Below are 22,264 nucleotides of genomic sequence, written 5' to 3'. Positions count from 1 at the left end.
AATAACAAATGTGTTTGTGATAACACACACACAGAACTCTTAGAGCCTGTATTTTTATTATTTTTGTTTCAAGTTTCACTATAATGTATTTTTTTCTTCTTATGAAAACAGAAACAAATGCCACCTTACACATATTACATAATAATAACAAACATCGTATATGCAGTACATGTGGCCTACTAACACATAGACTGCGTGAATTATTTTATTGACAAGATCCCTCAAAGACATTTAAAAATAATATAATAATATAAAATATAAAAGCCATGGAGCAGTTCAGTTGTGTAACTCTTCCACCCAGTGGTCAGTTTTGGATACAGATTTATTTACTTAATTTTTTTTACATACATTGAAATAGTATGTCAAAGAAAGTAGTTTGAGGTAGCATGCCTATGGCATAATTCCAGTTTGAAATATCTATAATTTACTGACTAGTCATGATTCCAACTGCGGTCAAGTCATTCGTCTTCGTAGAACTGGAAAATATATACATATATATATATATATATATATATATATATATATATATATATATGCCAAAGTGGAATTGTGGAGATGCCCACAACTTACACTGTGAATATGCACGTGAATGAAAGTGACATTTAGCACTGTGGATATCAAAGATTGGGCAGTTTAACTAAGAGGCACTGAATCATGGATTTCTGCTATAAATGCCCAGAGTAGCTGTTAAATATTAAAATGGCTTCCCCTTTGGTTACATGTAAACACACTGAGTGTTTATATCCTTTTCTGTGCAAAGGCCACAGTACTACTTAATTAGGTGTCAATTTGCTGCAATAAGAAGTCTCACCTTTAGGTGTCACTGATTCTTTTACACTGGACCTTTAAGAGCAGCCTCTGTGGACTGGTTTTACTCAGTATCTCCTGTCACTTTTTTCACATTTTCAACAAAAAAACGTTGAACTAAACCGTGGCCCATATTTCTCTGACATTGCCTTGTTGATTTCAGTTGAGCTCATCTTCCTCCTTCACATCATGGCTCTGCTGCTGCAAGGCAGCCAGCCTCACTCCTGCGAGGGCTCCTTTGTCATCGGGGTTTTCAGCACAGTAGGCCTCCATGCGGTAAATGCGGGCCTTGTTTTCGCAGCAGCCCGCAGTGCTCAGGAGCTGAAGTGCATCCTTTCTGAAAGCCTTGGTGAAGATGGCGTAGAGGAACGGATTGGCGCAAGAGTTGATGGGGAAGAAGAGCACCAGCAGAATCTTGGAGTTGGTGACTGTGATGAGGGGGACTTTGAACGCAGCGGAGATAGCAAAGAAGGAGATAGGTGCCATGCAGAGGAAGTCAGTGAAGATGAGCACAGCCATGCGCTTTGCAATCTTGGTGTCCGCACTTCTTCCGGGGAATTCTGGGTGTTTTATAGCCAGATAGATCAGCACATAACAAACACACACAACGACGAAGGTGCCCACGTTGAAGAGCAGGATAATTATGATGAAGGCCTGGGCCAAATGTGTCTCTATGTCCATTGGTAAGCACATGCTGACTTTGGAGTAACTGCTCACACCAATCAGGGGCAGAATCCCCATCCCCAAACAGATGACCCAACCAAATGCCATTATACTTGCTGCCTGCGAAAGTGTGAGGCGGCGCTCCACCTGCAAAGCATTAGTGATGGTGTGCCAACGCTCCAGGGTGATGGTGGAGAGGGTGTAGACGGACAGTTCACCGCCAAACACTGACAGGAAGCCTGCAGCACTACAGCCCGGCCCCGTCTGCCACTCAATCGCGTGCTGACTGTAGAAGCCGCGCGTACGCAGGTCAACGGTCGCGATCATCAGAAGGTAGACCCCAATGCAGAGGTCAGCAAAGGCCAGGTGGCACATAAGGAAGCGGGGGACCGTCATCTTGCTTCTGCTGGTGAAGCAAACCAGGAGCACTGACAGGTTTCCTGCGATAGCTAGAATGTTGATGAACCAAATGGCCACTCTGAGAAAACTGAAACCTGCAATGTCCTCACAGGGATTGAAAGCATCTGCTTCAGGCGTGCAAGTCAAACTCGGCTGTGTCTGACAGAAGTCGAGCTCTGGATAGAGGAAGTTTACATCACCAAAACCTTCGTTCCTGGCAAACAGGTCGTAATCTGGGAAAAATGTCAGGTCGATGGCTTGAGCCCTGTTTTCAAAGAAGGAAAACGGGTGAGATTAAAGTCAACAGATTAGTCCATCTTCAACTGAAGAATTAAGGATGAAATCAAATTTAAGCAGTTTTGGTGCTTCAAATGAAACCTTTCCTTAGTTACAAAGGTTTACCTTGCTGATGGATCACTGTCACCACAATACTTAGAGCCATTTGTCCAAGGATTAACTGGGAAGTCCCTGGATCAAAGAAAACACAAGATTATTCACTCCAGAAGTTTAGTCTAAATTGTTAGTGTTACTTGTAATGTAACAACTTGTTTAAAATAGATGCGATTTTCACCCCAGTATATAATGAGTGTAAACTGGAGTGGGTATAATTGGGGAGAAATTGTCCCTGCTTTACCCTTCTGTAAAAACGGTTAATTGTGAGTCACCTTTGTGCATCCCAGTTCAGCAGTGCACAGCAGTGGCTGTTGTAGGTGAGATGGGCCTCTCGCAGGCTCCACAGCCCCTGCAGAGGAGGCAGACTTCTCAGGGTGTATGCCGACCGAGCCAGCAACACCAGAACTGACTCCAGCCCCTGTGATGGTAATTGTGCGAGAGCTGTCGCAGAAACATCCCTGTGAATAAACCAAGAATATTACCCCTACAGCATTGAAATCTTTTTAAAATCACCCAGTTCACACATTAAGCTTATTGAAGCCAATATACAGTATGACGCTGTATATTGACCCAATAATATACTGTACTTGGTCAGTTTGACTAAGAATTTCTTTTTTTAATCCCAAATGAATCAAATAAGTGTTGCATTAAAGGCTTGTGGATGTCACTTACATGACACCAGGGCCTTTGGCTCCTTTGAAAGCGTCTCTGTGGATTACTCTGAGGTTTCGGTTTTTCTTCAACACTCTGAAGACAACACATTTATTTGAGGACAAGTAACGGAATCAACATTTATGATACAAATCCACTGAAACCATTTATTTAGGAAAAAAAAAAGAAGAAGAAGAAATGTGTGAAAATACAGCTTATCTATCTTTGTTCCATTGAAGGCATGGTCGTGTATTTCTTTGACGCCATTGTTATACAGGTTCCTGGAATCAGTCACACGATTGTTTTAAATAAAGATGTCAAAATAAATAATAAAAATACATTTCTTGCGTCACTTACATTGTGATGTATTCCTTTGTCATTCCATTGAAAGAATTTGAAGGTATTTCCAACAGATACAGGTTGTCACAGATGTCCCTGCAAGAGCAGGACAGTTATGCAGTGTGCCTTGTATTTTGTCTTTTCTCAAGAGTCTCAGCGCAGCACTTACAAGATGAACTCTGATTCAAGAGAATGGATGGATGTAATGTCAGGGAAATGTGTTATCCCAGTGTTTGAGATGCTCCTGTTGTACAAAGGGAAACGTGTGGTTATTCTGTGATATTGCTAAGAAACAAAACAAAACAAATTCCTGTAACGTGTGTCTTTAAGTCTCTCACAGGTAATGTAGTTTAGGAAGGTTATTAAATGTCCTTCTGCCAATGTGCATCAGATTCCTGGTGTTGTGGATTGAGCTGCGAGGCAAACATCAGTCAGTATACAAAGCAGAATCACAGTAGTCCTCTTGTAATGCTGTTAGTTATTTCATGACGAGAGAAAAGACTTACATTTCAGAGACGTTGAGGAGGTTATTAAACGCCAGTGTCTCAATGGTTTCCAGGCTTACACTCTGAGCAATATCACTGAGTTTACAGGGGAAAACAAAGACACTCGGTTCATCCAAACAACATTTGTTTTGTGGTTCTTGAGGTTAAGTTATTTTCTTAAAGGGTAGGAACACTGAAACTACTAGACTAATTCAATAATGAACTCACTTCACTTGCTGTTTTATGACAATATCAGAGCAGTTATAACTGACATAAAATTGATGCTTACATCCTCTGGACTCCCGTCAAACCTTCAAAAGAATGGCTGGAAATGGTGCGAAGTGACAAGTGATAGAGAAACCTGTAAGGAATATGCAAATGTATTTTAACTTTACAGTATCTCATAGATCATCTAAGACATCTTAAGGGACAGCACAATTTCATCGTTCACTCCATTGTCCATTGTTTTGTTGCGTATGAGAAAAATCACCAAAAAAAGTCTGTTTGTTTAAAATGAAACCCCTCAAATGTCCATGTGCACACATGAGACTGTTATCCTTGGTGTTTATGGACACATACTTATCAGGAGAGACTCAAGGTTCTGTGATTTACCAGAGGAGAGGTCAAGCTCCTCCACCTTCAAGGCGAACGACAGTGTGTTGAACCGTTCAAGTGTGTTCAGATGGAGGAGTGAGAGGATGAACTGTGTGCTTGACTGTGTGAAAACACCTTGACATTTTGTTTGCAGGTAATTAAGCTGCGGTTGCAGGGGGGATAAAGGGAAAAAGGAAATGTCAGAAGCTGGTACCTTTCAGTTTGCAAGGGCTGTTTAAAAGGTTAAAATGATAAATCTAAAACATTTTGTAAGCATATACATATTAATAAATCAAAAGAGGGTAACCACTGGTTTTGTAGTTACTGCATTTTAATAAAACTGTAGTTACCAGTATGAAGACTATAATGGAACTAAACCAGAGCATTTTGACTGCATGTGGTTTTGCATTTAGGAGGACGCCTTGGTGTCAGGATATATCTCCAATGAAATAAAAAAGATACAAACCTACAGCTGAGATTTCATTCATGTAATATGGCATAAGCAAACTTTTCTCTTTTTTGATGAGCTATCAAAACAGTGGCATCTTCTCTCCTTTTAATAGCTCCAACAAATGTGGAAAATGGGTTTTACGGCCTAATAACTTGAGTACATCACAATCATAATATATATATACTGTATATCCTAAAATATGAAAAAAATAATCTCTCATTTGTATCACATTTTAACTATCGCTCCATGCGTAATTACGCACGGAATCATTTTGGATGACGATTTTAACAAGGGTATCCACATAAACTGAGAGAAGTGGATATTAGCTGTTATAATCACAGAATCATGCATTAATATTCGGACTGACCAGCTGTCAATAAATAATAACGCGTAGATACACCTGACATTCTTTACAGTGGAGTGAACTTACAGCCTTTTATATCTGTGACCCATCATCGGAGTAGAGCCTTCTGTCACGTTGTTGCACCTGATGGTGTTAGATAAACAGCGGCAGATCCTCGGGCACGCGAAACCAGCTGCGCCTTTGCATCCAAACAGTAATAAAAGAGACAAGAACAGTTGCACTGGCGCAGAAGTCCGCATCGTTGCTGCTGTCCGGGGAAAAGCCCGAACACACAGAAGAGAAAGTGGTGTTTATACACTTGATCATGCGCATTAAGATATTTGACTCTTCCTCACAATGTCTTTGACTGAAACTACAGCAGTGTACGCGCAGGGTGGAAACTCATCTGCCTTCTTATCATCAAGTGACTCAGAGGCAGTGTCACAGAGAGAGTTTGATTTTTATGAACATCAGCTAAAAGTTTATTTGTTAATGTGAATAATTTGTTTTGAGTGGTATAGTCTGTCATTTGAAATTAGTGAGGTGTCATTTGTCATTCGTGAGGCATGCAGGAAATCCACACTTTTATTGGATCACATTCACATGATCTGATTGCATACTGTCCTTAAGAATAGTTATATAATATTTTTACAGGCAAAGCTGAATATAAGTAAGGTTACTACAACTTCACTGAGCCTGCAAAACTGTGATAATACACTCCACTAAATCTGTGGAACAGCATTTGCTTGTTGGGTAAAAGTCCAGATATAGCAACTGCAAGTAAATTGTCTTTTTTTATGTTCAGTTTAACTATTTTGCAAATGCAATAAAGTGTACTTTTAATTGACAGACTGAGGTTCAAATGTGAAAGACATCCGGTGTTAGCCTCACATCAGTATTGTGACTTAATTAAAATATAATAATTTTACGCCAGCAAAGTGACAGAATCTGGAGTTTTATTTACTTTTGCCATGTTAACATCAGTTCATTAGCAAAATTGCCAAGGATGATGTGTTTTTTTTTTAGATTTCTCTGAACCCATCCTCTTCTGCTGGCAATGATGTGTTTTCAGTGCCACGCTTTCCTTCTGATTGTGTTTGCTCATGTAAGTGTTGTGTGTATTTAAGAATAATTGCCAAAAGGATTTCTGCTTCCATACACAAAAAAAAGGCTAAGTTGATGACTGTGTCCCTCAAGAGGACAGTGTGACATAAAGTCAAAGGCCTCCCATAGCTGTGTCTTGTTTCGTGCGTGTTCTGTTGCTGATAAAGACAAGGTGACATTATATAGCCTTGACTCACAAGATTTATTCTGCATTACACGCCAGAAGACACTAATTTGATTTGACTTGAATTCATACAGAAGCCTTCACTGAATTAATGTGTCCATTTTTCAAAGAAAGAAATATGAATAGGGTTGAATTCAAAGAATTCACATTTTTTGTCTTATTATGTATGGAATCAGTCACAAGATAAGTAAGTGGACCTTGCATGGCCATGTCAGCAGATCTGTGCCATTGTCGTGTTGTTGCATTTCCACTAGGTGGCGACAGAGCAACGTTAAAACATAAAGCAGGCTAATGAAAGTAAAGGTAAAATAAATGAAAAATGTAAAATGTAAAGTAAAACAGGCTATTTTAAACAAACCAGTATCTGATCTGCTTAAATTAACAGAATGTGTTTTTGTTTTCTGTTGAATTACATATTGCAGAATTGAATGACGAAGAAATTGAAGAAGACATCATCTTCTTCAATTTCAGATCATTTAAATACAAATGTTTTGTTTCTATGAATAATCATGATCTCTCTGCTGATTAAAATACAGTCATTGTGATGAACATTTTTGGCCATAACTTAGAATCTTTATGATGTACGAGACATCATTTAAATGTGAATAACATGTTGTGGCATTGTGTTTTATTCTTTTTTTTATAACCTTTTAATTTTGAATTCCTCCACACACAACAAACTATTATGCAGTAGGTTTTGCTGAATTTGGTGAATGGGAGATACAAGCCCCACCTGCAATTTCTCTCTGAGCCACCAGTGGGCTCTGGAACAACTGACAGTGTTGTAACACACCAGCAGCTATTTTATTTTGGCTTAGTTTAGTTTGATTACATTAGATTAGATTAGTTTATTTTGGATTAGGTTATTTATTTTTAGTTTATTTTAGTTTCGTTTATTTACATTTATTTGCGCTGATATTCCATCCATCCATCCATCCATTTTCTCGTAATTCCATAATTTCCGACAGCACTGAAAGGCAGCACTGTGTACCAGGAAGTGGAGTTGTGACGTCGCCTTCCTGCACTGATCTGTGATCAGCGTTTCATTGATCTTCTTGCTGATTTGTCAAGCTGTTTAGGCTGACAAACCGATCCTGGGCCAGTCCTGTCAGAGAGTATGGTACAGGAAGTCGCTTTTGCGACGGTCAAAACTTAAGTACTTTGGCGTAAAGTAAGTGTAAGTAGAGGCGCATTAAACATAATCACTAGGTTATATTGGTTTTTTGTTTGTTTGTTTTTTAAAGCAGTGTGTTAGCTAGCAGCTAGCAATGGACAAGCTTCGCCGTGTGTTAAGCGGCCAAGAGGAGAATGAAGAGCTTGGTCTCACTGCACAGGTAAGCTACTCTGCTAACACTGTCACTAACATGTTAGCGGTTAATACGTATTAATTAAAAAGAATGTTACTTGAATAACATATCCGTTTCCCAACATTACTCTTAGCGTACTTGCTGTTGGGGTTGATATAGTTTTGTGTTCTTAGTCGCAGCAGTTTAAATGTTAGTTGACGACAGTTGGCTAACGTTAGCAAGCAGAACAGCCTCATTAACATATGCTTTCTCTTCCAATGTTTCAGGTTAATGATATTAATAAACTGCATTTGCTTATTTATTTATACTTTTTTACACGCGTTCACGATGAGGAGGAAATGAGGTAAGGCGAGGTCTTAAGTCATGTGTTTTATGTTATGTGGTTGTTAATTCAATGAACTCTGTTACACCAACTTTTGCTTTTTTCTTTGCTGATCTACTGCACAGTTTTTTGTTTTGTTTTGTGGTCCATTTCAGTGTGGTTACTGTTTCACACTCACCTTTTAAAGGTGGCAAATATTGTGTTGCAATTCACAATATAAATCATTTGTCATGCAAAAGAGTTTCTATCATTTTGAATAGGTCCTTGGTTCTCAAACTGAGCTTCCTCTGGTGGTAGTTGGAGGGAAATCAGAAATACTGTTCTACTGTATACCAGGGTGAAACTGAGGAATCTTGACCAGTGAAGAAATGAATTGGATGACAAAAAATTATAATAAATTTAATAATAATTTGAGTCACCTTATCTTTCGCTCCATCTTAATCTAATTTCACTATACCAGTGTCTGAAGTATAGAAGAGGAGCATGAGATAGCAAATTATCTTATTGTGAATAAATAATGCTTCCTGTGAAAAGTCCGTAGCTGACTTTACAACACTGTATTTTAATGTTGGTGATAATGTTGAGCTCAATATTTTCGCAGGCAGTACTTGGAATAAAAAGTTTGAGAACCACTGGAATAGGTAAAACATATTCACGGAGTAAATGTTTGAAAAAATATCACAATTTAATGTGAGGCACATTATTTCAAACATATACACATACATCTTCACCCATCTGATATAATGTTCTGTGTTCGTTACTGAGACCTGTTATGTTAGGATAATATTGTGGCTGGCTGTTATCTTCTAGGCTCCAGCCAACACGGTTAAAAAACTGGCTTCCTAGGCAGTTTTCTTTGTGCGTGTCATCAGGTTTGTCTTGTGACATCCTCCCATTGTTCTTGCCAGGTTTTTGATGCCACCACTCTCAGCTACAGCACCAGGGTGAAATGGTTCATCATATGCTTTGCCGGAGGCATCCTGTGCTCAATACTCGTGAGTGTCTCTGCATTTGGAATTTGAGTTTTGTGGGTTTTTTTAAACTGACAGCATCTCTTGTGACATATCTGTAGGAACTAGGTCAACAAGGTCAACTCATGTTTTTTTAAATAAGCCATGACAACAAATTATATAATTGCTGAAGTTAAATAAACATTTATTGAACAACAATCTGCATTTTGTGTCAGCAATACACTGTACTTGTATATGTAGAAATAAGGTAAAAGCTAAATGTTAAATATATGATTCAGATAAACTAAAAAACCAAACTTTTTTCACGTAAACATTTGGATGAAAAAATAGTTGTAGAACAAAAATGTGCAAACTTACATTAATAAATAATAGTTAATCAAAAACATTGGCAGACCAATTTATCTATACTAGCCACTATAAATTGTTAATATTTCCCAGAAAAGTTGTCACCATGACAAATAGCTGTCATGTTACACAATGTGTCTTGCAGTAAATTGACACAGAGACGTTGCTATATCACTTAGAAGGATTCAGTTAGTGGCATTGCAGCTAAGTTGACAGGAAGTGACTCGCCACTAACACTTGAGCCACCACATTGTTACAGTTCCCAACACAAGTTCTCTGTGGAGGCCCGGTGGTCAGGGGGTTTATGTGTAATTTCTGACTAATAGACAACAGTCTCAAACATATCTTGGGTTGTGTCATCACACCCTCTCTCTCACTCTCATCTCTGAAAGCGTGTCAAAATAGTATGTTGGTATCAATTATCAATTATCAAATATCATACCCTGTAAGGCCAGTAAAGGCTGCCCTTATCTATCATCTAAATAATAAAAGAATTTATCCTTTAAAGGCTGCAAATACTCTACAAGGGAAGAGTATTTTTTTTCTTATGTGGAGTTACTGGTGATGTTATTGTATCATTTAGCTGACATTATTTTGTGGTTTTTACAGGGGACAGCATTGTTGTTCCTTCCTAACGGAGCGAAGTTCTTCGCTGTCTTCTACACAATAGGGAATGTGACAGCTATTGCCAGGTACGTCCTACTCAAGTGTGACTTCTCTCTTAAAACTATATATTTCTCACCAGTGTGGCACACTGCCAGAAATACGTCAAATAGTGAGTTACAGACGTATAGACTATGATTTCACTGTCTGGACGACTGCTACACCTCATTGCAGTCATCCTTCCTAAGGCAGTACATTTACCTTTCACAGGTTTTCTGCTTGCAAAGCATATTTACTAAATACTGTGTACTTGTCAGTCAGTATTTGCCCCACAGATGCTGCAGAATACATGAAATTTATTTTAATTTTTCTTGATTGATTATTGATATTCTGTTATTGCTATCTGCTGTTTCAGATGGATTACATTATTAGTCAGCCTATGTGGTTGCATTGTACTTAGCTACCTTAGAGCCTTTTATTATGACATGTTTATCAACTCACCTAATTCATATCTAAGTACAAATAGTCTTGTTACTATTACCACAGCATTTTATGGCAGTATGAAACTGCCTTTATAGTTACCACACTTTATCTGCACCCGAAGGCAGCCATATCTTTATTGTAATTCTAGGACTCTTCATCCGTGCATGAATAACCGACATTAATGTGAAAGGCTTTCTTCTGAATAGGGATTGCACAATTTCGATGCAAGTGGGCATGTGCACAAAGTGCCACAATAGCCCTTTGTGATTATGAGAGCTTAATTTAATGTTGCCTGAAAGAGATTGGGATAAAAACACAGTGGTCATTGAACAGAACAGACTAGTTGTCTGTGTCCCCTAACGTTTTTGTTTTGTCATTGGTCCTTTTGAGCAGAGAGGACATCAGTGTTTGCTTATCACCTTATTAGATTTCTGAGCAAGGAATATATCAACTGAAAACATATCACCACTTTTATTGAAGCATACAAGGTCAAGTGTCTTCCTTGTGACAGGACACCATACAAACCTTCTCTTGGTCTTAGTTGGTCTGAATGTGTGATACACTGTTAGTGAGACGGTGTGGTGTTAAGTTACTGTTAAGTTACTTTCTGACTGTATATATGAATAGTTGATAGTTTTGACTTTCTCAGTGCAGTGTTGTTTGCTTCACCCAGTCAGAGCAGCCTTTGGCATTTCATGTTAAACTGTAACATGGATGAGTATGAGTGTAATGTTTTAATGAAATTGAAATCCCTTTTCACCCATATGGACAGAGATCATTGGCTCAATCATTTCATACAAAGAAGTGGGAGGTTATGTAATCTCTCTTTTTTGATTAGTAGTACATGTGCTTGGCTTTGAAAAATCCCACTCACTGGCCCAAAATTATTTCCTTTTTCTCATCAGCAGTGACAGTGTGTGGGGATGTCGTTAGTGTCTGACACCTGAAGCTTCCTACGATTGTGTATCAATAGAAAGAGCCTGCGTCAACACAGACTACTCTTATGTCTCATCGAACAGATGTGATGCTCCACAGATTCCCTCTACCCACACAGCGCTGCTGAGTCCAGAGCTGTGTGCCTCGTCACTGGGGAAATCCATTGTCTTGTTAGATTTACTGACGTCACACATGCATCATGTAGGAGGCTTTAAAGGCATAATTGTGGTGTTGTCCATGAAATATTTATCGCCCACTAATAACTGTAGTGAAAAATTAATTAGTCACTCAGAAGAGATTTATTTGTATGTGCCTGTACAAACTGTATATGCAGGTCATTCTGAAATTCATGTAAACAAAGTTTTGTATTCATTTTCTGATGTTAAATTTAGGGGAAAAAGACGACCTTTGACCTAAAATGTTGAGCAAACAAAGGTGTGTATTATGTCAGTTATAGCTGACAAGGGTGCTGATGTTGGGTGGATGAAACCCATGTTATGTTATGTAATTAAATTAGTAAAACAACAAGCCAACATGCTAAGACATGACAAAAAAAAGTAGTGTACTTGGCTGCATTATTTAAAGGTGCAATAACATTTTAGCATGGTGAAAAGGTAGCACCAGATATATAAAAAAAATATCATGCAAATGTCCTGTATTAATGCATAATAAGATGTTAGAAATGGGTCAATAGTCTCTTTCTTTTTTCTCTTTCTGAAGCACCTGCTTCCTGATGGGACCACTGAAACAGCTGAAGCGCATGTTTGAACCAACAAGACTGATAGCCACCATTGTTATGTTGGCAAGTATAATATTTTACTGTTGCTTAGATTTGTTATGGATACTCACATTTTAATACGTATTGGAGATAATCTGACATCTTTACCTTTTTTATTATGTAAAATGGTGACATCTGTGTGCAGGTGTTGCTCTTTTACTTTTCATTGGGTTACCGTTGTACATTTTCTGTATAATGTCTAGAAAGAAACGTGTTTGATTGCATAGCATTTAAGAGGCTCTAACAGTTGATTTGTTCTTCCACCAGCTCTGCCTTGTGTTAACACTGTGTGCTGTGTTTTGGGTAAGTAGATCACCTAGTTTTCAAGCTTGTTACTGTATCATCCTCATTGTGTCATTGCAGTGTTGGTAATAATTAGAATCCCTTTTTTTGTTTGACAGTGGAGAAAAAATGGACTGGCCATCATCTTCTGTATTCTGCAGTTTCTGGCAATGACATGGTAAGTGTTGTGAGTGAGCGTGTGTGTGTGTGTGTGTGAGCCATCTCTCCACAACACTACAGCAGGCAATTAACTGACTCATCACTCACACCTACTCGGATGAACCCATCTTTTGTGTGATAGCTAACTTTGCTCCGACTTTGCTCTAACTTGAATTAAATGTTTGTGAGTAGAGATAATTAGGCTGCTAAAGCCTAATTAGGCCTTATTTAGATTATAAAAAAAAGGAAATGCAACACCATATTACATGTATTGATCATAATGACCATGTTTTCAGCCTTACTAAGATGGACAGGCGTTTAATTTTGAGTTGTTTACACAAGACAAAAGTCAATCCCAACTTCCTGTGCATGATTACTTCTACCAGTAATATCACAGGGGAATGGTCCAGTGAGAATACACACATGCAAAGTTATGTATGTATATGTAAAATATGTAAAAAAGCCAGCGTTGAAGGTTGAAAATGGTAACTAGAATCCCAATTGAAAACAACGTAGGGACACAGTTGACAGACAAGACATGTAAGACCCAGCCTGTTTAATTTTTACATTTAACCTATTTGGTTAAACTTGGAGGGTCAGCAACAGGTGGAGACCATAAAAGATATTATATATGCTAAATTTCCATTGGCATATTTTATGAGAGAGAGGGAGAGAGAAGGGTATGCTAACCTTGGCTTAAGTGTCCCGTTCTGCTTCCCCATTCAGGTGAATAGTATCCACACCAGTATGTCAAGTTTGTCTTTGCGTTCAGCCATCCATGTTTGAATATTATCTCCACTGCAGACCCTTGTTTTTCCTCTCCTCTGGTCGAGACAGTTTTAAAAGGGCTAAGCTCACATCATAGTCATTTTATTTCTTAATATAATACAGTTCATACATATAGATCCCTTGAAGTATACAATATTATCTCAGAAATGTTATAGTGGTTTTCTGAATCGGACAAGTGGAGGAAAAAGAAGATGAACTGTTATGGTCAGTGGGGTTAAGTTACAGCTTAGCAGTGAATAGGAAGACTTGTGCTTAATGCATATGGGCATGTTAGTACTTGTATGTTCGTCAATTTGAGCATATTTGCACAGCAGTAACAAAGGAGCTTTGAGTGTGTGTGAACGAGCGGGGAAACTCAACATGTAAACAACACTAAAAACTCGGGAAGAAAGAAACTGACAGTTTGAGTGCATTGGTCTCTACTGACATCACTGCTTTTGCACCTACATGTTGTACATTCACTTCCGCCTAGCCTGCCATCTCTGAGGCATCACCATGGCAACCACAAGTCACACATCACAGACTCATTCATAACAGACAGGGGGCATAGTGCACTCCCACACAACCACTCAGAGGCTTGTGTGAAGGTGGATCAGTAATAAGCCACTGACCCACATACAAGCCCCCTTTTATTCAGCCTGTGTAAAAGGTGCAGATGTGTAAAGACAGCACCTTTTTGTATACAGAAATCCTTTGTAAGGACAGATACCACCTTGTGCAATCCCTACGGGTTCACACTGAAACAAACGAGCTCTCTTCCATGTGTGTTTCCACTTCTGTCCTTGTAGTTTAATTTCTAATTATATGGACACTGATGTAATAGATGAGGGTTTACTGCTGGTCATCAAATAAGATGGCATACGTGCTCAGGCTTGGGCTGTGGTTAATAATTCAACTGCTCTACCAGATTCCTCACATATTTTACATACTTTATGCATCAGATCAGGGCTAAACTTAAGCTGTGATCACTTCCAGTGCAGGGAATCTGTTGTTGTTGTTTTTGCACATCAAAAACCCTTCAGTCTAATGATTACTACATGGTGGAGCTCTGAAAGCATGCTTTACGTGTTTCAATATATTCATTTATGTTTTGTGTTTTCCTCTTTCAGGTATAGCATCTCCTACATTCCATTTGCAAGGTAAGATAGATATATATTTTTTTTGCAATCATGGTATATGTAATGTTCATTTATATGTGTTGGTTTCTGGTTTAAAGGATTTCATCAATCATATTTAATATCTAATAGAGAAAGGGGGACCGCATGTGACCACAAAGTTATTGCGTCTCCTTCCCCCATCATAAATAAAAATTGTCTTCCAATAATCATACTGAGATAAATCTCTGTGAGCTAGCATTAGCTTGCATTAATCTAACCAAAGCGTAGGGCACTTGTCAACATGTTTACAAACTGGGGAAAACGTTTTACCACGTAGGAAAATGTGTTAGGTGACAGGCCAGGTTTAGCTTATTAGCTCATTTTAATAGTCATCTCTTTTATATAGTCATGTCCTGTTGATTGTCATAGTTATGTTAAGTGCAATCATTCTATTAGACCTGGAAGAAGTGGCTACCTGCACTCTCACTCAGTGATTGACTCAACCCAAAGGATTTTAAGAAATTAAGTACTGTATATATAATGTGTGATATAGTTTTGCACCTTTTTAATTCTCTGTTTAAGAATAGGTCTTCAGTTGAGCCATTCCTGAGAAACCACTTACTCTCCACGGAGACCCTTAATAATTTCCTTTCCACATTGTGCTGTCTGACACTGAAATACCTCGCACACAAAACTGCTGTGAAAACATGTTTTTATTTATCCTTAAACTCTGTTTGTCGCCACCATATGGCTGTAATCCCCCATACGACTCGTGCCGGCTTTGTGTCAAGCAAATGGCAGCTTGTTGTTTCACACTCGTGCTCTGTTCCCCCTGTGATGCTATTGGCTTCCTCCGGGATATTGGATGGAATTATTTCCTTGTGTAATAATTCTCTTCAGCCATATTTACCAAAAGTACCCCCCCCCCCCCAGAAGCTTTTGCATTAGTTGTTGCTGAGCTTATGTTAAGATCTATAGGGTTAACGCACAATACAACATTCTGATTAGATCAAGACCCAAATAAGGTCATTCTGCCAAAAGCAATCTCCATCCTTTCTCACAGGATATTTGCTTCATGAGCGTCACAGAGCCTGATGGCAATAAATTGTTAAATGAACAGTGCTTTGCTTTACTTAGCTCCTTTTAATTGTCCTAGCTGGTGTTCCACCTCTGTGTTTCCCAGAAGCCAAACATGAGGTGTGATTTTTGTTTTCTCAGTCCAGCTGTATGCAAGACTGACGAAGCCCCCCCACATGCAGTGCCTTGTGCATTTGGGCAACCCTATAATCCATTGTGGCAGCTGAGAGACATACTAGAACATCCCTGGGCGTCCCCTCCCCCAACCAAAATGCTAATGACAATACAAAGCTGAGATACAGACCTTTTTCCTTGTTCAGACTTCCAAAAAAAACCAGAATTCCTATGGAGAAATGCAAATTTGACTGCTAGTGTTGGGGCTTACCATTATTTGTTTGTGAAACCGTTGTTGTGTTGTGTTAAACCTTATATTTTTGTATCAGCCTATTATCCTCCTTTTGCTTTAATCTTCTTACTTTAATCCAGTTTTTTGTTTAATTTACATTTGATTATTTTTGTTGTTACAGCGCAGCTGTGTATTTTATTAATCTGACCTTATTTCTTCCCCCTCTGGATGACACAAAAAAAAAGAAAGAAAAAAGCAGATGAAGGTCAATATTTACTGCTGTTTTGAATGTGACCAGGAGCTCCTTGTGTGCGTGCGTGTGTGGTCAAATGGCTGGTCACAGCACCACATGGCAAGCAGATCCTTTTTAACACATTTTACATGGTTGCCTATTTATAACCTGATGCCCGCAGACCAAGGTACTCAAACCTGCTGCGTGTGCACTTCCCACGGTGTATTTGGGCGACTGTTGCTCTGATATTTGATCAGAAGTGGAGTGAAGTCTCTGATATTGATCATTTATTCATGTAAGTTTAGTGGGAGCAAAATAGCACCAGGCCTCCAAAGAATATATATATTAAAAAAACCTTTCATGCTGTATGCTGAAAATAATAGAGGACAATGGTATTGAGTGACTTTAATGTGGACACCGGTGGGACAAACCAGAGCATTTAAAGGAGTGAGTCTCCACTCTGCCCCCCCACACCCCCCCACCCCCCCAATCAGGCTGCTTCCCCCTTCTCCTTTTAACCTTGACGGGTTTCACACCTCCTCCATTGAAATTTGACGGTGACTGCAGGCAAAGTCTGCATAGCAACACACACTGGAGCAAATGGTGTGAAGGGGAACCAGAGTAAAGCAACGGTCTCACGGTTGTCATGGTGATCGCTCATATTGCATCATCCTTCAACTCCGACTACCTGGAGAGCGGGAGCCCCCCGTCACTCTGAACATGTGGTGCTTCCCCGGCAAAACACGCTCACTTATTCATGTCAAGCCCCACCCTAAGTCCAGCCTTAACAAAGGCTGGAAATGTTTTTTTATTTGATTTTGTCTCATTTCATTTTACATGCATGACCCAGTTTCTGTCACAAACCATTCCTTGAATTTTTCGTTCTTCTCTCTCTCTTTTTAAAATTTTTTTATTTCTTAATGGGTGGACTGCGCTGCGGTTGTTTTTTAACGGGTCACAGTAGGAAAAGCACACGTATAAATAATTAAATAATGATGACCGAGGTCCATTTAGCTTCAAGGGTGCGTGCTGGTTCACTGTGACACCGTCCTCATTTGTGTTAACTTAACAGCGTCATTGTTAAGTGTGGGGTTTTTTTTGTGCTGTGCAAAGGGCCCATTTCACATTTTTTTGTCCTTTCTTTCCACAGGGATGCCGTGATGAAATGCTTCACAACCTGTCTGAATTAGGACTCTGGAGTCCCCAATTTCATTCGAAGACTGGTCCAAATATGCAAACTGCAAAAAAAGAAGAACAATGGCTCTGTAAATTATAAATCCATGATGTTTATACTCTATATTTCCAAGATTGTTATTGTGGCTGTTTCATGCTGTGAATTGGTGCCGTCTGGGTCTATCTGAAGGTTTAGAATGGTCATTAGGCTTTTGCTTTTGATGCAAGACAAATTAGTGCCTTTAATGTCTAATATATTTAAACATATTTCATATATTCTTTTTGGAGGATTTTATAGCTTCTTTTTTTCTTTGCTTCACGCTTACAAGTTAAGTGCCTTAACGTTGTTTATACACACACACATTTGATGACATTCTGACCAGCTGAACATATTTACATCTGAGTGACATTCAGTTTTCTTTTGGATGATTTTTAGAACACATTTTACTGTTTTACACACGGACATTATTGAAACACATCGTGTTTCTGTTTTCTCTCCCTGTGTGAGTTAAGAGGCAGTGATGTATAAAGAGGCTCTCTTACGCTGCTTTCGTGTTTGTGAATGATCATTCCCTTTAGGCACTGCTTCACTGGTGATGCACTGGGATATTTGATATCCACTGTTCTTTTGAAATTTTAATATGATTATAAAAAAAAAGAGGCTCCCGTCTGTTAGGCTCCACTGAGCATGTCGCACACTCCTGTCTCGCACCCAGCCGCTAAAATTACTTTACAATTTTATATTTGATTTCCTGCCAGATGTTAGTAATGCCCCAGTTAATTATGCTTTTCTGAGCATTGTGGTTTTGATTTGACCTATTAACCCAGTATAGCTTGCATTGGGTTCCCCATATTGCTTCAGCATCACAGTGTAGCCTTTCATTAGGATATGGTTGTCATGACAACCTCCCTCCGGAAGATGTGTAACCTTTGTCTACCCCCCATGTGTGGTGCAGATGTTCACATTATTCTGTTGAGGTCGTGTCGTTTCCCTTTTGGAGAACACACCGGAGCAGTGCTTGGATTTTAGTTTACACCGTGTTGTGTGTGTGTGTGGGGGGGGGGGGTGATCTACATTTTATAAATCAGTCTCTGAGGCTGCGTGATGCTTCTTCATTTATGGTATGAATCAGCAGAAGAGTTTGCAGTGAAACATTTTTGCTCTCCCTCCTACCACAGCGTCTTTGGACACTAAATACGGACTAAATCTCCTTCTCAGTATTACTCATTCAACTAACTTGGCAGAGATTTGAGGGCTAAAATAATTAATTGAAGGAAGGGTCGGTTTGTGTGTGTGTGTGTTTTTTCCCCTCCTCTTGACAGATTGCAGAGATCACGGCAATCTGTTAAGAGTCCCAACTGTTGCCTCTTCATTACATACAGTATAATCCACTCTTATGTCAGAGAAGAGCCAAAGCGACCCCTGAAATCAAACAAATCTTTGTCCCGCACGGTGTCATGATTTGTAGACTAATAAATAACTAGGTGTTGTGTTGTCATGGATACTGTCCATGCCATTTATTAACAACACCGGTTGTATGATTGGCTTAAAGTGGAGAGGAGAGCTACACAGCATCTGGTTAAATAATTCTAGTTTATCAAATTACATTAGAAAGTAATCACGGACACCTTATGGAACTACACTTAAATCCCATGTATTGATATTGTGGTAAGTAATAAAGTCAGTTGCATGACTGTTAAATTGTAAACATGAGCATCTCAGGCAATATGAAATAAACTGTAAAACAACAACAGCTATACTTTTGGAGGGAGTATTGATTTTGTCTTGTTCTCGACAAGGAGAGAAACCAAATCTCACTGAATCAATGGTGGAACTGTCTTGAGTGAATGTACAGATAATAGCAGAAAGAAAGAAAATCAATAATGTAGTCTATTTGTATTTTACCCCTCAGGTCCTTTCATAGAGGCTGCGTGGCTGAAAGAACAATGGACCATCACTTTATTGACCTGTGAGACTTTTTAGTGCACAAACGGAACATGTCGGTGTGTCCGTGACATGTTCTCTTGGTTCAAGGACAGCTCAGGTTTCAGAAATGACCGTCTGCGTGAGATGCAGAGAAGCATGTGCTTCATCTTCAATTCATTTGTCCCTTTTAAATTACAATATAGGTACAAGTAAACTTTATTTTTTTTAAAAAAAGTAAAACACACAGCCCCACAGCTATGGTCTAAAATCAGTGCTCCACAATTCAGCATCACAATCTTTGATTGTCTGTGTGATTTTGAAAACAGGCCTCAGGGGTTGTCTGGTGGATGTTAGAATGATGTTGTTTAGTTAAGGGTTTTGGTTTGGAGTGAGTGGCTTGGAGCAGCAGTGTGGATCTAGCTCATCTTATGAGGAAGTTGTTGGAAATTAAGAAATGACATAACCACAGTTTTCTTCGTGGCTTTGTTTGGTGCGTCTGCTGACCACGCCTTCCTGTCGCCACGGTCTTAAAGCAGCCACGCAGTGTGAGTGTGCGCATCAGTTGAGCCCTAGTGGACGTGGACAACAGGTGCACTCTACTGCCTCCCTCCACCTCGCCGCCGATGGATAATGCCCACAGAGCGCCGCTCGTCGCTTTGCACAGAGCTCCCTCGTCTGTACTTTGAGCATTTGCACGTTTTTACATCCTGATCGCTTCCAGACTCAAAGAGACAAAACAAAAAAAATGCCTTTTCCGCCGATCAGCCTCCCTCAGCGGATCTCCTCTCCAGGCAGGGAGCTGTTCGGGAAAAAGAAAGCCACCGCGGTGCCTCCTCCTCAGCCTGAGCACACCAGCAAATCCTGCGGAGAGAAAGCGGGGTCCGACAGGGAGAAGCAGTCCATTTCTTGGACGTCTGCGAACTTGAGGAATCTGGGGCGAAAAGCCCAACAGCAGAAGAGTAAAAGCCAAGACCAGAAGCCGGGTGTTGGTCAGGAGACTCAGGGAAAGTGTCCCTGGCTGATGGTGCCCAAACCTCAGGACTCATCGGAAGGAGTCAGGCGCTCCAGCTCCATGGACTCCGCCAGACACATCCATGGCAAAGACGAAGGGAAGAAGGAGATCCAGTTCAGCCTCAGTCTCACCCCTGAGGCCATTCTCGTCATCCAAAAGCGCAATCTGGAAAAGCAGATGCTGGCAAAGCAGCAGAAGTGTTGCGCCTCCACGGACTTTCGGCACAGGCGAGTTTTTCCATCCAAAAAGACGCACGGAGCGTCCAAGGGCTGCGCTCCCCTGGCCAAAGCGGAGAGCGCCGAGCAGGACATCACTGCCATCGTCAAGATATCGCTGTTGAACGATCAGTACAAATACGACGATGTGGAGTACGAGGACGAGGACGGAGACGTGGACGAGACTGTCGTGAGGAAATGTAAAGAGTGGCTGAAAGGCGTCGAAAACGCCGCTGCTTTGGGCAAAGTGGACAAACTTTCTGCACTCCCGCACCTTAAAGGCTGCTGACACCTGACGTCTGACCTGACTGAACTTGAAGTGAGAAGAGACGGTGCACTCTTGGAAGTGTGCGCACCTGAGGCCTGCTGCAGTGGCATCTCTAACGCGAGTGTAATAAATGTGAGGACACTGTTATCCACGTGTCTCCAGAGGAATGTCACCGTGTCTTGTTGGACTTCAAAATGCGTGAATTAAAAAAACAAAAACAAAAACAATAAAAGGGATAATTTGACAGACATGTAAATGTTATCTGCAGCCTGCCTCATCCAACAGTGCTTTTTATGGTTCACAGGGACGTTTACTTTATTAGTTTGATGCCTCTTCTATGTTTGTTTTTATATTATTATTATTATTATTATTTTGTTTGTTTGATTTGAATTCCTTAATGTTAATGTCTTTTGCACATGGAATCTGTTTTTGAGTGGGGGGCGTCTGTGGGTCGGCACACTGGTTTGCGTAAAGGGACGCAGAAGCGTTCCTTTGTTGTTGGAGAACAATAAGCTGTCAACACAACAGGGCTTTATGTGCGTCTCATGCTGCTAAAACCAAACTGGACTATTTATTTTCTCTGATGAGAGGGCTTTTATCCTCTGTTTTTATCACTGATGTACTGTATTTAATATAACTGAACATTTGTACTGTCAACATTTGTTTTCTCAGCTAATGATTCTATGCTGTTTTAAGTAAGTAAAAAACAATGTTTATTTAATCACACACGTGTCCTGGGCCCCTTTTAAATCCTTGCTAATGTGTGTCATGCCTCTACAATAATTCTGTCACATGAGGGTGGTTTGCAGTGGATTTCCTCTTCCGGTTTGTTCCTGGACAGTTTTTTTTTTTAAAGGCTCTTTGTGGCCACTGTTGCTACCTGAGGCCATTTGGGCATTAGTGTTCTAAGCTTCTTAGATTTCCTGTTAAGCAGGGTTGATCAGTGCACTGAATGGCCCAGGTGCATGATCCCCCCCCTCAGGAAACTACCCCAGACTGCTTCTCTTTTGTCACATGGAACGGAAACAATGCACCCAGCTACAATACACATATATATACAGTTAAAAGTGTGGCTTCCAAACTGTGCCAGAACGTTGTCATTTGCAAGTGACACATTCCCACTTTGACGTAAGAGCTGCTGCACCCCACTGAAGCACGAGTGACTGTATTTTTATATGGGTCCTGTAATGAGCCTCAACAAACCCAAGTGTTAAAGATGCTTTTGGCTTCTTTATTGTTTCACTTCAGCTGCCCTCCGTTTTATTGCACTTACACCGTTAAGGGAAACTTTAAAGGAAAACGGCAATGACATTAAAGCCTTAGATACAGATTCTCCATCCAGGGTCACAAACATAGTTAAATGTTCAGTGCAGTGCTCTGCAATACGCTTTTAACTCTTTTGTATTGTTCTCTGTAACTTGGAAACCAGAGAGTGTTGTTCACTGTAAAAAGCTCAATTACAACCTGGGCAGAGGAGTTTTAAGTGTCCAGGACAGTACAGTGCATTTACAAAGCTCCCACAACAACAA

At 39.9% G+C, this 22,264-nt stretch overlaps 3 protein-coding genes across 3 annotated transcripts; 2 read left to right on the top strand and 1 right to left on the bottom strand.

Annotated features, from left to right (window-relative positions):
• Nucleotides 1-49: 49 nt before the first annotated feature.
• lhcgr (luteinizing hormone/choriogonadotropin receptor) lies at nt 50-5,511 on the bottom strand. The gene is made up of 11 exons (XM_058650766.1): nt 5,213-5,511; nt 4,027-4,098; nt 3,759-3,833; nt 3,591-3,665; nt 3,422-3,496; nt 3,271-3,348; nt 3,126-3,194; nt 2,935-3,009; nt 2,535-2,720; nt 2,272-2,337; nt 50-2,134 (listed from the first exon to the last, which is right to left on the bottom strand). The coding sequence occupies exons 1-11, from the start codon at nt 5,383-5,385 to the stop codon at nt 967-969; spliced, it is 2,112 nt and encodes a 703-aa protein (XP_058506749.1). The 5' UTR covers nt 5,386-5,511; the 3' UTR covers nt 50-966.
• Nucleotides 5,512-7,489: 1,978 nt separating this feature from the next.
• On the top strand, nt 7,490-17,860 carry sft2d1 (SFT2 domain containing 1). The gene is made up of 8 exons (XM_058651903.1): nt 7,490-7,747; nt 8,951-9,037; nt 9,968-10,050; nt 12,101-12,182; nt 12,426-12,461; nt 12,560-12,618; nt 14,498-14,527; nt 17,291-17,860. The coding sequence occupies exons 1-8, from the start codon at nt 7,682-7,684 to the stop codon at nt 17,328-17,330; spliced, it is 483 nt and encodes a 160-aa protein (XP_058507886.1). The 5' UTR covers nt 7,490-7,681; the 3' UTR covers nt 17,331-17,860.
• A 148-nt stretch (nt 17,861-18,008) lies between these two features.
• prr18 (proline rich 18) lies at nt 18,009-21,461 on the top strand. The gene has a single exon (XM_058651902.1). It carries the CDS (start codon nt 19,986-19,988, stop codon nt 20,754-20,756), a length of 771 nt encoding a protein of 256 aa, XP_058507885.1. The 5' UTR covers nt 18,009-19,985; the 3' UTR covers nt 20,757-21,461.
• The last annotated feature ends 803 nt before the right edge of the window (nt 21,462-22,264 follow it).

The sequence above is a fragment of the Solea solea genome, chromosome 15, assembly GCF_958295425.1.
Source record: "Solea solea chromosome 15, fSolSol10.1, whole genome shotgun sequence".
NCBI classification, from domain to species: Eukaryota; Metazoa; Chordata; class Actinopteri; order Pleuronectiformes; family Soleidae; genus Solea; species Solea solea.
The sequence above is the reverse complement of the archived record's forward strand: the minus strand, read 5'-3'. Positions and strand labels throughout refer to the sequence as shown.